The sequence below is a fragment of the Nomascus leucogenys genome, unplaced genomic scaffold (genome assembly GCF_006542625.1).
Source record: "Nomascus leucogenys isolate Asia unplaced genomic scaffold, Asia_NLE_v1 000599F_183625_qpd_obj, whole genome shotgun sequence".
Classification (NCBI taxonomy): domain Eukaryota; kingdom Metazoa; phylum Chordata; class Mammalia; order Primates; family Hylobatidae; genus Nomascus; species Nomascus leucogenys.
The window spans coordinates 20,266-37,473 of record NW_022096264.1 but is presented as its reverse complement, the minus strand read 5'-3'; the positions used below and the strand labels follow the sequence as shown (position 1 = coordinate 37,473).

Here is a 17,208-nt window from a genome sequence, read left to right as displayed (position 1 = left end):
TTGCGTTTCCTAACATTATCGGCTCGAGGAGATGGTACAGGTCCCCAGCAACACTCGACGGGTGGGTTCTCTGGTGTCAGAAAGTTGTCAACTGGAGAGGGTGGAAGAGGTACCAGAAGACACTCGGGAGGTGTCTTGAGGCTAAGAGTATCATCCACTGGAGAAGGTGGAAGAGGTACAAAAAAAGAGTCGGGAGGTGTCTTGCGTTTCCTAACATTATCGGCTCGAGGAGATGGTACAGGTCCCCGGCAACACTCGACGGTGGGTTCTCTGGTGTCAGAAGTCGTCAACTGGAGAGGGTGGAAGAGGTACCAGAAGACACTCGGGAGGTGTCTTGAGGCTAAGAGAATCTCCACTGGAGAAGGTGGAAGAGGTACAAAAAAGAGTCGGGAGGTGTCTGCGTTTCCTAACATTATCGGCTCGAGGAGATGGTACAGGTCCCCGGCAACACTCGACGGGTGGGTTCTCTGGTGTCAGAAAGTTGTCAACTGGAGAGGGTGGAAGAGGTACCAGAAGACACTCGGGAGGTGTCTTGAGGCTAAGAGATCATCCACTGGAGAAGGTGGAAGAGGTACAAAAAAAGAGTCGGGAGGTGTCTGCGTTTCCTAACATTATGGCTCGAGGAGATGGTACAGGTCCCGGCAACACTCGACGGGGGTTCTCTGGTGTAGAAGTGTCACTGGAGAGGGTGGAAGAGGTACCAGAAGACACTCGGGAGGTGTCTTGAGGCTAAGAGATCTCCACTGGAGAAGGTGGAAGAGGTACAAAAAAAGAGTCGGGAGGTGTCTTGCGTTTCCTAACATTATCGGCTCGAGGAGATGGTACAGGTCCCCGGCAACACTCGACGGTGGGTTCTCTGGTGTCAGAAGTCGTCAACTGGAGAGGGTGGAAGAGGTACCAGAAGACACTCGGGAGGTGTCTTGAGGCTAAGAGAATCTCCACTGGAGAAGGTGGAAGAGGTACAAAAAAAGAGTCGGGAGGTGTCTTGCGTTTCCTAACATTATCGGCTCGAGGAGATGGTACAGGTCCCCGGCAACACTCGACGGTTGGGTTCTCTGGTGTCAGGAAGTCGTCAACTGGAGAGGGTGGAAGAGGTACCAGAAGACACTCGGGAGGTGTCTTGAGGCTAAGAGAATCTTCCACTGGAGAAGGTGGAAGAGGTACAAAAAAAGAGTCGGGAGGTGTCTTGCGTTTCCTAACATTATCGGCTCGAGGAGATGGTACAGGTCCCCGGCAACACTCGACGGGTGGGTTCTCTGGTGTCAGAAAGTTGTCAACTGGAGAGGGTGGAAGAGGTACCAGAAGACACTCGGGAGGTGTTTTGAGGCTCACAAAATCTTCAGCTGGAGGAAATGGAACAGGTCCCAGGGGACACTCAACTTGAAGTTTATCTCTTCTCAGAAACTCATCAGTTGTAGAATGTGGTTGAGGTCCTTGTCGACACTGTAGTCGAGACAGATTCAGAGGTCTCAGACGATCTTTAGCTGATGGAGGTGGTTGACCTCCCAGATGACACTGAGTTGGAGGAGGTGCCTGGCGGCCCTTCCTTTTTCTGAAAGTGTCAGCTGTGAGGTCGGGCCAGTAGGGCAATCCTGAGGAATGATGATGCTCCACTGCAGCCATTCTGACCTGTGGGGCCAAAGGAAGAAATGTTTTCACACATATTCATTTGAAGGACAAAATTACCACCACCAACACAGGCTGCACCTTCTGTTGCTGGTGATAGATTTTTGCACCTTTCCATCCTCCAGGTTTCAAAATAGCAGTATCAGTGTCATAATACCACCCTTCCACTGAGTACTGCCCACAGCTGGGGAGTAAAATCATTGGGACACACCGTTGTCTCCACATGCCACTGTGTCTGTCTGCAAATGTAGGCAGGCTGGGGTCCTGCCCCAGGGAAGACAGAGTCATAAGAGAGTAACAAAGAAGCATGTTTGAGACATTGGGAATGTCTATGTCTATCCTCATTCCTCCCTCACAGCCAGCATGTGAAAGAGCATTGAAAATTGCACAAAACGTTAATCACCTACATTATAGCAGAATGCAAACAAAATCACAGGAAAAGAAAGAAAATCCTGCATATTTTGGAAATGAGACCCCACAACATCTTGGGTAAAGTGGATCAGTCAGAGTTCACTGCGCCATGAGACCTAGAGTAGTGGAGGTCAGTGGTGCCTCCTCGTGTTATTTCTGGAAACAGAACAGTAAAAGCCCTTCAGCCCTCGGCCCCTGAGCTTTATGGATTCTGTAGGTGCCACCAACGATGATCAGCTGGGAATGGAGAAGCCTGAAGGCTCATGGGGAAGATTTTGCTTCTCAAGAAGTCGAGACAGAAAAGGCACCACAGAACCCACAGAGCAGAGGCCAGGCCAGGAGAGGGCATTGTCGGAAAAGACCAAAGTGTCCTGATATAGGAAGAGTGAAAATGTCCCCAGCGTTTACCTTTGTCTTCTCTCTGTTTTCAGCTGGGATGCAGCTGCTGTTCCTCATGGGAACCGAATGAGGTCCTGAATCTGCTAAGGGCCAGAGAAGGGAATGGGGCTAAATCTGGCTTGCATCTGCTGTGCAGAATAAGAAACCCTCCACACCCTCCGCTGCCATCTCACTCCCTGCCACGCAGGTCCCTTACCAGAGGCACAGGGTTTATTGACCACATGCCTCAGAGGACTCTGGAGCCCTCTGGACCCTCATCCTTGAGGAAGATACCACAGAGCCCTGGTCCAGGGGTATTCTTAACTCTCAACAGGCTGTGAACAGGGTGGGCTCTAACCAGCTGGAAATGAGCTCTAAATCAGTACACATCAGAGGAAATCACTCATCATGTGAGCACAGACTCAAAATTAAAATAGGAACAGCCATGATTGGAAGAATATCAATAAACCCTGGACAGGAACAGCACTGCTCCTCTTCTTCAAGCCATAGGGACATTTAAAATTCTGTGGATTCATAGTTAATCTAACTTTCATACCTGGCCAGGTATTATCAATACTTATGAACAGAAATGGACATAAAGAGATGAACAGTCATGAGAAAAGGTAAGAGCTACAGAAATTAACTGGAAAGTTTTAGGGTTACACTTCAAATGTTAGAGGAGTAAGATTACATAGGAATTTAACTTACTAATGGAGTTATATAGTTGACAGTAAACAACTTAAACAAAAATAATGAGGAAATTTCCAAAAAGTGTAAATAAATGCTTTTCTTAAAGCAGATCTCATGCTACAATATTGATCCATGAAGACATGGCCAGAAAATCTCTGCTCTCATCAGCACATGTGGCTCCCATTCTAAAGTGCTATTGTTGTTTTCTCAAATGAAGGAAAAATAAATCCTTCACACTGAGTCAAGGTGGAAAGGGGAGCTGGCCCATTTGCCTTCTAGGCTCATCTCCTCAGTTAAAAGTAACCAAGACATCAGGGTGGGGCAATGTCCACAGTCAGTGGAGCGGCCTGAGCTCCACCATTCACAGGGGACTAGCCAAGAGCCATTCAGCTAGGGCACCTGAGAAAAATAGGGTCCTGCTACCCAGCGAGACAACTGTTCTCTTTATAAGTGCTTGGAATTGTGTCCAGGAAACATAACCATTACCCCACCCGAGCCCTCATCCCCAAAAGGAGAAGCAGGGTGTGCGGATTGTGCCGCAGAAATTCAGCGGCTGCCTTCACAGCGAGCTCCTACCCCTCCAGAAAGGGTTCTCTAGGCCCGGTCGTCCCTGGACTGGCTCCCGACGCATGTGTCTCTGTGGCACTCTCTGTTTTTCCCTCATTTCACACCTAGAAGACATAGAAAGAATTGACTTGAAGAATTAAAACACCAAGTTCCTTACTAGACACTCAAAGCTTTATCTTAAAACAAAAACATCCTTTAAAATGTCCATCACAATGACCTACCTTTGCTGCTTGGAGGCAGCCTTCCTCTCTGCCATCTTCCTCTGCAAGGCTTGAGCACAGAGCTGTGGGCAGAAAAACACATCCATGTCCTGACCTGGCAGACTATGTCCAAAAGCAAGGAAAACAAACAAACTTACCCAGTTGGCATGAGGCTTTCTTGCAGAAGGGGCGATCTGAAAAAGCCAACACATGAGAAATTGAATGTTGAGAGAGTCTAAGGGCCGTGCCATCATCTGCATCAGCACTGAACAATCCTGCAACTGCGGGGAGGAAGCTCCTTACTTTGCGTCTGTAGTAGTCCTCTGCCCGCCGCCGCAACCTTTCCGCAGCGTGAAACAATTTCCTATGGATTACAATCACTTTCATCAGATTAAGCACCACTTTCGGGATGATTTTAAATAATCTGCCATGTTTCTGTTATCCTCACAACTGTACCCTTACACAACCTATCTATACCTAGAAAACGAATTTCAGATGGCTATAAAAGCACAGTCTGAGCCAGTCGCGGTGACTAACGCCTGTAATCCCAGCACTTTGGGAGGCCGAGGCGGGGGGATCACGAGGTCAGGAGATCGCGACCACGGTGAAACCCCGTCTCTACTAAAAATACAAAAAATTAGCCGGGCGTGGTGGCAGGCACCTGTAATCCCAGCTACTCGGGAGGCTGAGGGAGGGGAATCACTTGAACCTGGGAGGTGGAGGTTGCAGTGAGCCAAGATCATGTCATTGCACTCCAGCCTGGGTGACAGAGCAAGACTCCATCTCAGAAAAAAAACAAAAACAAAAACTAACAATCAGTACAGTCTGATCCAAACTGTTGCTATATTGATTCCTCCTCTTTTGCTTACTGCCTGCTGACTTCTGAGTTGACAGTTTCCTTCCCCATTCTCAGTATATCCCTAATTCATCCTTCACTGAGCATCTTTTACCATAAAGCTCTATTCTCTTTGTATTAATATCCTTGCCGTGTTTCACAGGGCAGAAACAGCTGGGCTTATAAACAGGCATAGTCCTTTTGAAGGATGTGTTTGATCCTACAACAACACACTTTCCTGAGGATGACAACAACCCACCCCACCCCTAGAATGGCTGGTATGAACCGAGTTTCCACACAGTCTAGCTGGCAATGGGATCAGGAGACATTTTGCTACTTCACATCTTTTGGTCACTGGTAAATCTTAAGGTACTTTGTTTTCTGTTTTGTGAACTCTCTCTCTCTCTCTCGATATGTCTTCTGACCGTTTGTTTCTATTTCTGCATTTACTGGGTCTAAACATTGTACAAAGGTTAAACACAACCCCGTCTCCAATGGGGGTTTCCCAAGAGGGTGGGGTTCAGTTTCTGAACTCACATGTCGGTGTCTATTTCTTTCATAATCGATTTCCCATTTTCCTCTGCCTCTGATAGCTGCCTGTCCTTTTCTGCTTGCTCACATTCTTTCATTCTTAGCTTCCTGAGATTAGAAGGGAGAGAAATGCACACACATGATCCGCCAGCCCGTGTGGGATTCCCTCTGCCCTTCTGGCATCTGAAGGCTCTGATTCAAAGATCCCCCCTGCAACCTTCCCATAAATGAACCAACTGATTCTCACAACCGAAGGGAGAATTGACACCTCCCATTGAGGGACAAAGAAAAATCACACTCTGGCCTGCTGGCAAGTCATCTGTCATTTCCAGCTTATCTTCATAGTTCTATAGTTAGTCCTATTCTTTAGTAAATAAAGACTATTAAAAGCTTCTATGAGGTGCACTATGTGTGTCTCTGGGGTCAGTCTTGTGCTTGACACAGTGAAAGCTCATTTTAGTTCAGTGTGAAAAACCAGACCTCACCAACTCATCACAACTAACTCCATCGGAAGCAGAGGATTGCTCCTCATCTGACTTCTCCTGTGGGAGACCTGATTCTCAGTCACAGGCTGATGCCAGCACGGAGACCATCAGCCATAGAGATCCTTCCAGAATATGGTGTCATTAACCCTGCAGTTCACTACTGCACTTTGCCATGATTCAGGACTGGAACCCTTGTCATCGACTTTAAAGATCCTGGTTGAGAGAAAAGGCAATCTGAATGCTGGGCGCATCTATTGAATGAGAAATGATCGGAATGGCTCCTAAGTCAGGGTGTTATGTGCTGAAAATAGGTGACAACTGCAAACCATCCACCCTGGTGTTGACTGACTTTAACAAGGTTCAGTTCACAGAGAGTGTGAGCAGAAAAAGAAAATGGCCTAAAAAGCTAAGTTTGCTGTGTTGCCCTCACACCACTTGATTCATGCTCCTGATCCTAAGGATCTCACCTGATACTTGGTTTTATAGGAAGGCTGTGAAAATTCCCAGAACGCTAGGAAACAGAGACAAAAACACTTCAAAGAGAAAGTTAATGAACTTGTTTCTGACCACAGGGCATCCTTCAGCACATGCTCTCTGGAGTGGCCTCAAACAAGGAGTATGTGGTGAGGTGCTGAGAATGCAATGGGAGCAGGTCCTGTCCCCACGCTACAGGAGCTCACAGTTTAATGCAAATGAGAAGCCAGTGAGGACATCACTACTCCTGCTGTGCACTTGGGAACTAGAAACACAAACCCTGACTCTGGAGGGAAGCTAAGGAAGCATTCTACCCTTGAGTTGACATAAGTACATCTGAAGCTTCTGATCTCTGATGAGAACAATGGGGGACACCAAACAGAATAAAACCCATGATTGAATACATCAAATTGCTAACATGGCAGTAAACAGACATGAGGTCAAGACGCAGAAGAAGGAAACCCAGGACGAAAGTCAGCCTCGCATTTGGAACCCATTTCCCTGAGTTTCATTGCTGAATTCCAGAAGGGACTACTGAGATGCAAAGAAGCAGAGCAGCTTTTGCACACATGCATGGGATTACATGGAAAACAAGTGGATTGAGGGTCTGCCAATGAAAGCAAGCCGTACTGAAGTCCACTGGCTCTGGTTGAGACCCAGAAGAGTCACACATCAGAATAGAGGTGGACAGGAAATACCCTGGCCTTTGTAGGGACTGAGACTGCACTGACGACCTCCATTGCAGCCTGTATGGAGGACCCCTGACCATCCCCCAGAAGTAGACTCCCATCTCTTCTGCAACAAGATAACATGCTGCTAGGCCTCAATTCATTGCTAAATATTTTTTAACAAGTATCTCACATTTAACAAAAAAAGATCAGGCATATGGCAGCAAAATACAATGTAATATGACCAAAACGTGAAAGACTGTGAAAATGAATCTGGAGGTGACCCAAGCATTGAATTCAACAATCCAGGCTGGGCGCTGTGGCTCGTGCTGGGTGGCTGAGGCAGGTGGATTACCTGAGGTCAGGAGTTCAAGACTAGCCTGGCCAACATGGTGAACCCCTGTCTCTACTAAAAATACAAAAATTGGGCTGGGTGCAGTGGCTCACGCCTGTAATCCCAGCACATTGGGAGGCCGAGGTGTGTGGATCATGATGTCAGGAGTTGTAGACCAGCCTGGCCAATATGGTGAAACCCCGCCTCTACTAAAAATACAAAAATTATCCGGGCATGGTGGCATATGCCTGTAGTCCCAGCTACTCAAGAGGCTGAGGAATAAGTATCACTTGAACCTGGGAGGTGGAGGTTGCAGTGAGCCAAGATCAAGCCACTGCACTCTAGCCTGGGTAACAGAGTGAGACTCTGTCTCAAAAAAAAAAAAAAAATTGGCCAAGTGTGGTGGCACACACCTGTAATCCAAGCTACTCGGGAGGCTTAGCAGAATTGCTTCAACCTGTGAGGCAGAGGTTGCAGTGAGCCAAGATTGCGCCATAGCACTCCAGCCTGGGCGACAGAGCGAGACTCTATCACAAAATTAAAAAAAAAAAAAGGCTGGGTGTGGTGGCTCACGCCTCTAATCCCAGCACTTTGGGAGGCTGAGGCGGGTGGATCACCTGAGGTTGGAAGTTCAAGACCAGCCTGGACAACATGGCGAAACCCCATCTCTAGTAAAAATACAGCAATTAGCTGGGCGTGTTGGTGGGCACCTGTAATCCCAGCTACTTGGGAGGCTGAGGCAGGAGAATTGCCTGAACCCAAAAGGCAGTGAGCCGAGATTGTGCCATTGCACTACAGCCTGGGCAACAAGAGCAAAGCTCCGTCTCAGGGAAAAAAAAAAAAGAGAGAGAAAGGAAAACCAATGCCAGTACTAGCACCTCCTCTTCCCCCGAAAAAATTACAAACAAGAATGTAGGAAGGGAAAGGAAATATGCAGATTAAACTAATCAAGCAGAAAGGACAAACTCAATTTTGAACCCACTGAATTTGCCACAAATATTGTAGAAAATATTCTCAAGGACTTTACAGTTGTCTACTTTGATGGGCACATGATTCATACAACAGTATTTGTGTCAAGGCACATCTTACTCTTCCTTGGGAGTCTTCCTCTGTCCATTGATTTTGTAATGACTGTTGACCTTCGTCGTCACCTTATGGACTTCAGTTCGAACTTTGGCTTCCATATATCTCCATGAAGTATAGAGGTCTTCCATGCCAATTTTAATTCCTTGAAAGGAAGAAACTCTTTTGTTCGTGTGCATACGAGTGGACCCTTGCCCTTGGTGAAGTTGAGGAGAGGAGAAGGTGAGAAACCTGAGGGCAAGAAGCTGTTCTTTCCCTTTCCAGGGCAAACTCATTTCCACACTATGGGGACTGCAACAGAGCCTTACCTTCCTGGCTACGGCTATTGGACCTCCAGGCTTTCCGATGTACATCTGTGGATCTGTCATGTACATTTTGTGACTTTAAGACAGTCTTCAGGAAAGACACCTAGGAAATAATAATTTAAGAATGACGGCCGGGCGTGGTGGCTCATGCCTGTAATCCCAGCACTTTGGGAGGCCGAGGCGGGTGGATCACGGGGTCAGGAGTTCAAGACCAGCCTGGCCAAGATGGTGAAATCCCGTCTCTACTAAAAATTAGCCGGGCATGGCAGCAGGCACCTGTAATCTGAGCTCCTCAGGAGGCTGAGGCAGAGAACCCTTCGAAGCCGGGAGGCAGAGGTTGCAGTGAGCCGAGATCACACCACTGCACTCCAGCCTGGTGACAGAGTGAGACTCCGTCTCAAAAAAAAAAAATGACATGAATATACTTCACACAACTGAACTGTACACTTCAACACGGTTAGATGGTAATTATCATGTTATAAGTATTTTACCACAGGTTAACATGTTTCACAACTTGAAAAGGAAGTAATTACCTTCAGCTTTCTGAGTTCTAGAATTTGTAACATTTCACCCCCTGCTCCTTCCTGATCTGCACTGGAACATCTTCCTTCTGTCCCTGCTCTACTCAGAGTCCACCTTCCCTTCCCTCACATCAGCTTCATTGAGGCTGGTTTGAACCTAACGCAAAACATTCTCACTAATGACTGAATTCCCACCAAGATTTCCACATTATCACAGTATGCTTTTAATCTTCTAAGATATTAAATATTTGTTCTCATCATAGCTAAGATGCAATGCAAATCCCATCTCAGGTGTGGGTCAGATACCTACGAATCTCCTGAGGTAGTCATTGAAATGACTTTTTTTTTTTTGAGACAGAGCATCACTCTCACCCATGCTGAAGTGCAGTGGCACTACCTTGGCTCACGGCAACCTCCACCTCCCAGATTCAAGTGATTCTCATGCCTCGGCCTCCCAAGTAGCTGGGATTACAGGTGCCCGCTACCATGCCAGGCTAATTTTAGTAGAGATGAGGTTTCACCACGTTGGCCCATCTGGTTTTGAACTCCTGACCTCAAGTGATCCACCTGCCTCAGCCTCCCAAAGTGCTGGGATTACAGGCATGAGCCACAACACCTGGCCTGAAGTAATATCTTTCAAATTCTTTGTAGAATTTGTTTTTTTCTGATTTCTGCACATAGGATAAAAAACAAAACATGTGCTAGGATTTCGAGAGAAGCAATGGGTAATCCAAAAAGATGAAAGAGCAACCACATCTATCCCATAGCTACTGCTAGATTTCATAAGAAAGGTAGCTGGCCCAGTTTGGAGCTAGGAGAAATGTCAAACACATGAAGAAATGAGAAGCAAAGAAATGCCGTCATGCATGAATGCTTCATGGCACCCATGATGTCCCTGCTTAGGAGGTAGTGGTATAGATGACTAGATGACAAGGACAAAGATGAGAAGTTGCAAAGCTGTCCAAGTCAAACAGCTCAACTGAACTTTCCTAAATGGAATTGGTAAAAAGTGGTAAATTTAAAAACTTCCCCCAGCTCACGTGGTGGCTCATGCTTGTAATCCCTGCACTTTGGGAGGCTGAGGTGGGCGGATCATTTGAGGTCGGGTTTTGAGACCAGCCTGGCCAACATGGTAAAACTCCGACTCTACTAAAAATACAAAAGTGAGCTGGGCATGGTGGTGGGCACCTGTAATCCCAGCTACTTGGGAGGCTGAGGCAGGGGAATCGCCTGAAGCCAGGAGGTGGAGGTTGCAGTGAGCTGAGATCACACCATTATACTCCAGCCTGGGCAACAGAGGGAGACTCGTCTGGGGGCTGGAAAAAAAAAAAAAAAAAACTTCCCCCAATTTATATCGAAAATTCTCTGGTCAGGACTAAGTGGGGTAGAGAATGTTAAATGTGCCTAGATATCTTCATAACTCATATATTTTCTGTTTTCTACATATCTTGAAAGGCAGTGCCAAATGACGTGTAATTATCTAGGTGGTAAAACTGAAACATACTTCCTCTTCCCTTGAATATAAAAAAGCATTGTGGTATTAGTACTTTTATCTTGGATCATTGTTCAGAAGGAGGTTCAGCCCCCCGACAACCACATTTTTACTGTCATGAATGGCAAGAGAAAATGTAGAGCTCAACTTACCCAATGGAAAAAAGGCTCAAAAGACAAATTATGGCACTTAGCAGCCAAATTCTTACCAAGTACAGACTTTTGACATACTGATCACCCTCCAGTTGCAACTGGGAACAGGCACTTTGAATGATGTCATTCAAAATCACCCTGCCCAGACACACTTTTCATTGATTCTCTGGAGGGCAGTTCTAAGAGATTCTCTGGGGCTTTCTCTGCATCATGAGAAGCAGTGCAGTTCTGCCCTTCACCTTCCGGCAGTTTGTCACCTCGACCCTATGACCTCAGAGGAACTTTGTCTCAGGCCGATTGTTTGTTCCTTGGGCTCTTTCATTTCCCCTAAAAATCATTTGCTGCCCCTCTAAATTGCCTACATCTCCATCTATCTCCCTCTCCCCTCAGAAGAGGGTGCTCTTTAAGCATCAACCATCCGGCCCTTCTAGCAGTCTCATTTTTCAGCTGGTTCCCATGTTTATGCCTGTTCTATGTTTTTCTTTTCCTGTTAAGCTGTCTGTTGTCAGCTCATTTCTGTAGTGAATCTTTAGAGAGGAGATTGGAAGCTTTCCTTCCACCCATATGATAGAACTCTAAAGCAGAAGAGTTGAGAAACAATTTCCTATTTAAGTGATGAAACCTCATACTCCATTTCTGATAAATAGCACAAAGTTTAAAAAAAACTTGTTTTTGACCAAAAGCTCTGTTGACATTCTCTTAAACAAACACCAACCTATTTAATTTTCATAATGTAAATGGCAGATATTTTCGTAATTCTTATGCTAATAAATCATTTCCCTGATTTTTTGGGTAAAACCACATATTCATAATGAAGTCCAGAAACGTGAATTGTTTTAAATAATTTCTTATTTGTGATTACAAGTATACCTCTAGAGAAAGTTAGTATACTCACACAAAGATTAGTTTTCCAGAGGAAAATGGCAAGTGTAGAAATTCCCAGAAACACAATAATGATAACTATCCACAGAATTCCACAAAAGTCAGTCCCAGGATGAAAATGGTCATGCAGAGAATTGATAACCTGGAATAATAATAGTTGATATAATGAAAAGGTCAATGACACTGACAATATTTCACTCAGAAAGAATCATCCTTAGAAACCATCAACCTCCTCCAAAAGGTAACCACATCCCTCAGATATCACTGTGGGATTCCACTGCTACAAAAAAGAACAGAAGTTAGAAGTCTCATGTTTTTCGGATGGCTGGCAGTGCTTTTAGGCATTGCAAATGTGGGGTGTCATCTTTCTTGGTATAAAGCAGGGATATCCAATCTTTTGGCTTCCCTGGCTATATTAAAGAAGCAAAGTTGTCTTGGGCCACACATAACATACACTAACAATAACAATAGCTGATGATCTTAAAAAAAAAAAAATCCTTCTTTTTTTTTTTTTTTTTTTTTTTGGAGACAGAGTTCCGCTCAGTCGCCCAGGCTGGATTGCAGTGGTGCAATCTCGGCTCACTGCAACCTCCAGCTCCCGGGCTCAAGCCATTCTCCTGCCTCAGCCTCCCGAGTAGCTGAGATTACAGGTCTCTGCCACCATGCCTGACTAATTTTTGTATTTTTACTAGCGATGAGGTTTCACCATGTTGGCCAGGCTGGTCTTGAACTCCTGACAGGCGATCTGCCTGCCTCAGCCTCCCAAAGTGCTGGGAATACAGATGCGAGCCACCGTGCCCAGCCGTTTTTTTGTTTTTGTTTGTTGTTTGTTTTTGAGATGGGGTCTCACTCTGTCACCCAGGCTGGAGGGCAGTGGCATGCTCTCAGCTCACTGCAACCTCTGCCTCTCAGGTTCAAGTGATTCTCCTGCCTCAGCCTCCTGAGTAGCTGGAAGTACAGGCACCTGACAGTGCACTCAGCAAATTTTTGTATTTTTTGTGGAGATGGGGTTTTGCCAGGTTGGCCAGGGTGGTCTCGAACGCTTGACCTCAGGTAATCTGCCCGCCTCAGCCTCCCAAAGTGCTGGGATTACAGGCATGAGCCACTGTACCTGGCCAAAATCTCATAATGTTTTAAGTAAGTTTACAAATTTGTGTTGAACTGCATTCAAAACTGTCCTGGGCCACATGCAGCCCGTCACTCAATGGGTAGGACAAGCTAAGTATAAAGTAATTATCTTTTCTTTTCTTTTTGTTTTGAGAAAAATTCTTGCTCTGTCACCCAGGCTAGATTGCAGTGGCATGATCTGAGCTCACTGCAACCTCTGCCTCCCTGGTTCAAGCGATTCTCCTGCCTCAGCCTACTGAGTAACTGAGATTACAGGCGCCTGCCGTCATGCTTGGCTAATTTTTGTATTTTTAGTAGAGACGGGGTTTCACCTTCTTGGCCAGGCTGGTCTCCAACTCCTGACCTCATGATCCACCTGCCTCGGCCTCTCAAAGTGCTGGGAATACAGGTGTAAGCCACTGCACCTGGCCAGTAGTTATCTTTACTTAAAAGTTATTTACTAGTTTTTTAAATTGATGTGTAACATTGGATGCATTTATTATATATCACATGATAAAAGAATCCCTCTAAATAATACTTCTCTCTTGGATTATGTGAATCTTTGTCATTTAAAGCTCAGCATAAGTAAAAAAAAAAAGAATACAATGAAGAGGTTACTTCATTCACAAATAAGTATCAAATTTTAGTGCTTAAAAATTAACAAGGTGGGCCAGACATGGTGGCTCACGCCTGTAATCCCAGCACTCTGGGAAGCCAAGGTGGGTGGATCATGAGATCAGGAGATTGAGACTATCCTCGCTAACACGGTGAAACCCATCTCTACTAAAAATACAAAAAATTAGAAGGGCATGGTGGCACGCGCCAGCTACTCGGGAGGCTGAGGCAGAAGAATCACTTGAACCTGGGAGGCAGAGGTTGCAGTGAGCTGAGATCGCACCACTGCACTTCAGCTTGGGTGACAGAGCGAGACTCCGTCTCAAAAAAAAAAAAAAAATTACCAAGGTGGAGATCATGAAAATGGCATGAATAGTGTGGGATTTCTCTAAGATTGTTGATATTAATCCCATTAGACTCTTATGTGAGTGAACACAAAGACTTCCCCTGAGTAAGTTCAGACACCTTGTGATACCATTTCTACATCGATTCCTCAGGATTTAACTATATATTCTTGAAAACATCTCAATTTTAAATGTTTCTTTCAAGATGGTGAATTAAACAGAGATAGCCCTTCAACAGGTTGAACTCAGCATATGCTGAGTCTGAAATGGAAATGATGGAGTTAGAGAACCATACAACAATGGTAATGATTTCAGAAACCTGGTGTTGAGCAGAATAAGGCAGACACAAAAGAGTACCTATGGCATGGCATGCATCTGTATAAGTGAAATTCCAGAATAAGCAACCTAACCTATTGTAAGAAAGAGACTGGCTGGGAAGAGTGAGAGTTCACTTTCTGGGGTGACATAATAGTGTAGATCTTGGCTGGGCACGGTGGTTTACGCCTGTAATCCCAACCCTTTGGGAGGCCGAGGCGGGCAGATCACCTGAGGTCGGGAGTTCAAAACCAGACTGACCAACATGGAGAAACACTGTCTCTACTAAAAATACAAAATTAGCTGGGCATGGTGGCACATGTCTGTAATCCCAGCTACTCAGGAGGCTCAGGCAGGAGAATCACTTGAATCTGGGAAGCAGAGGTTGCGGTGAGCTGATGTTGTGCCATTGCACTCCAGCCTGGGCAACAAGGGAGAAACTCTGTCTCAAAAAAAAAAATAATAAAAATAAAATAACGTAGATCTTGAAAGGGGGTTGGGTTATGCTGGTGTACGTACTTTCCAAAGTTAGTAAACTTACACTTAAGTTTATATATTTTGGCCGCGCACAGTGGCTCATGCCTGTAATCCCAGCACTTTGGGAGGCTGAGGCAGGCGGATCATGAGATCAAGAGATGGAGACTATCCTGGCGAACATGGTGAAACCCCATCTCTACTAAAAATACAAAAATTAGCCAGGCGTGGTGGTCTGCGCTTGTAATCCCAGCTACTCAGGAGGCTGAGGCAGGACAATTGCTTGAACCCCAGAAGCGGAGGTTGCAGTGAGCCCAGATCTTGCCACTGCACTCCAGCCTGGGCGACAGAGTGAGACTCTGTCTAAAAAAAAAAAAAAAGTCATCAAACCAGGTGACACAAATCAAATGACATTTCACTTTGTTTTGGTCCATTTTGTTTGTTTCAGACAAGAGTGCAGCGGGGCCATCTAGGCTCACTGCAGCTTCCAGCTCCTGGGCCCAAGCGATCCTCCCACCTCAGCCTCTCCAGTAACTGAGATAACAGGTATGCACCACCAGGCCCGACTAATTTTTTTTGGAATTTTTTGTGGAGATGGGGTTTCGCTATGATGCCCTGGCTAGCCCTCAACTCCTGGACTCAACTGATCTGCCCACCTTGGCCCCCTAAAGTGCTGGGATTACAGGCCTGAGCTGTGTAATTTCATGCCGCGTGACACAGCCCAGTAACAAGGAAGAAACCCCGTGGGTCCAGCGTCTACTCACATGGGTGGACTGATGGCTGATAAATCCCAGCGGGAGGAGCCAAAAGAACAGCCACTGCACCCGCATGTCCTGGTCCTCTCAGGGTGCCCTGAGGTGGCCAGGACAGAGGTGGGGGTGGCTTAGGGCGGGGGGAGGGAAGGGGATGGGGATGGGGGCCCAGATCTGAGTTGGGGAGGGAGAGGAGAAGGGGAGGGAAGGGGGAGGGGAGGGAAGGGAAGGGAAAGGAGGAGAAGGGGGCTGTTGGGCACTTGGAGGGGGAGGAGGAGAAGGAGAATAAGAAAGGGATCTGGGAAAGGATCCGGTTCAAATTAAGTTCTGAAGCGCTGGTAGAAGGTTTAGCTACAGGTCAGGGAGAAGGTCAATCAGGGAAGCAACAGTACGCGAGGGGCAAGGGAGCGTGAGGCTTAGGAGCAATTAGATGGAGACCAGGGATCTGCTTTCCAGCAAACCTTCTTCGGTCTGGGCCCTATCTTAGCAACCCTGGGGCTTTATACTCCCTCTCCACCAATCGGTGACCCCGGTGGTGCCTCACAGTGGACCACCTGTGAGCTCACAGTGCTTCCACCTGGTGTCATTCCAATGCCACCTCCCCCATCTCAGCCCCCCACGCTCCTCCCAAGGACAGGTCCTCTCTGGAACCTTCACAAACCTGATTTCTTGTCCTCCCCAACCAGCTCCCTGTCCCTGCTTCTGGGCGCTCCTTCCTTCCTGAGCTCCCAGGGTTCCTCAAGGTCACTCTTGGCGACAAAACCTAAAAAACAAATGATGGCAGGACGGCAGGAAGAAACTCATATCCAAGCAGAGTGCGAGGTTTTACAGCCCCCGCTCAGCCGTTCATATCCTAAGCAACAAAACATCAGTGGGATGTGGAAGGTCCCAATAGTAAACCATCTCCATCACATCCTTGTAGCCATCCGTCCATCAACCTGTATCTCAGGAACAAATGTTGTAGATACATTCATTTTAAGCATGCACGGTACATTTACAAAAGTTAACCTGACTTATTTTGTTCCAGCAAACCTCAGTATATTTTAGAGCAATCAAATCACACAACATGTTTCTGATCATATAACTGTGCTAGAAGTCAATGATTAAAAGCTAACTCAAAATTATTATTTGCTTGGAAATTCAAAGTGCCCTTATAAGATATAAACATAAGAAAGAATCCAAAATGAAACAAGATTGCCTTTAAACTCAATGATAAGATCATAATGTGGCAATAAAATGTCTCTCTCTGGCCTGGGAATTCCACTTTGTGGCACAAGGTTGTGTGATCTCAAATCACCCCTAACCCACTTAGACATTTTAACATCCGAAACAGAGTGATGATGTCACTTATCTATATCATCTTACTGCCTGTGCATGTGGACTCTAAATTCTGAAACCAAATGAGGGGGAGAAAACCAAGTTGACTTTCATGATTGACCTCCCAGGGATGTCCAAGGAATCTGTGCATTTCAAGAAACAAAGTTCATCAGCTTCTCTCCTAGGGTATTTGGCCACAATACCCAGAGGGCTTGGCAGCATCATGAGTGATGGTTGGGGAGCGCCAAGCAGGTGGGCAGGACCCAGGGGCCTGGTGACCAGGACAGACCTCCACTGTCCATCACCTTTCCTGGCCTAGTCCTCAGCTAAACTTCCCAAAGGCCTTCTTCTGCCCGATCACACAGAGTGTGCCCAAACTCACTCAGGCCTCTGGCAGCTGAAAACCACTGCTTTAAATCCCTTTACCATTTACTATGACATAAGGTTATTGTAAACAGGAAATATTCTATTGATGCTGCAAATGGAAAGCCAATGCCTTTACCATAAATAGAAAAACAACCCTAAGAAACAAGCAAAACAAAAGCAAAACAGGGGCAGGGTGTGGTGGCTCACGCCTGTAATCCAAGCACTTTGGGAGGCCGAGGTGGGTGGATCACAAGGTCAGGAGTTCCAGACCAGCCTGGCCAATA

The 17,208-nt window shown here is 46.2% G+C and overlaps 1 protein-coding gene across 1 annotated transcript; it reads right to left on the bottom strand.

Annotated features, from left to right (window-relative positions):
• Positions 1 to 1,561: 1,561 nt before the first annotated feature.
• LOC100589685 (nuclear pore complex-interacting protein family member A1-like) lies at positions 1,562 to 16,110 on the bottom strand. The gene is given in 10 exon segments (XM_030808680.1): positions 1,562 to 1,629; positions 3,682 to 3,776; positions 3,894 to 3,955; positions 4,031 to 4,066; positions 4,176 to 4,236; positions 5,245 to 5,346; positions 8,289 to 8,427; positions 8,591 to 8,690; positions 11,648 to 11,776; positions 16,042 to 16,110. Coding segments are annotated over 10 exon segments (861 nt in total).
• Positions 16,111 to 17,208: the final 1,098 nt, after the last annotated feature.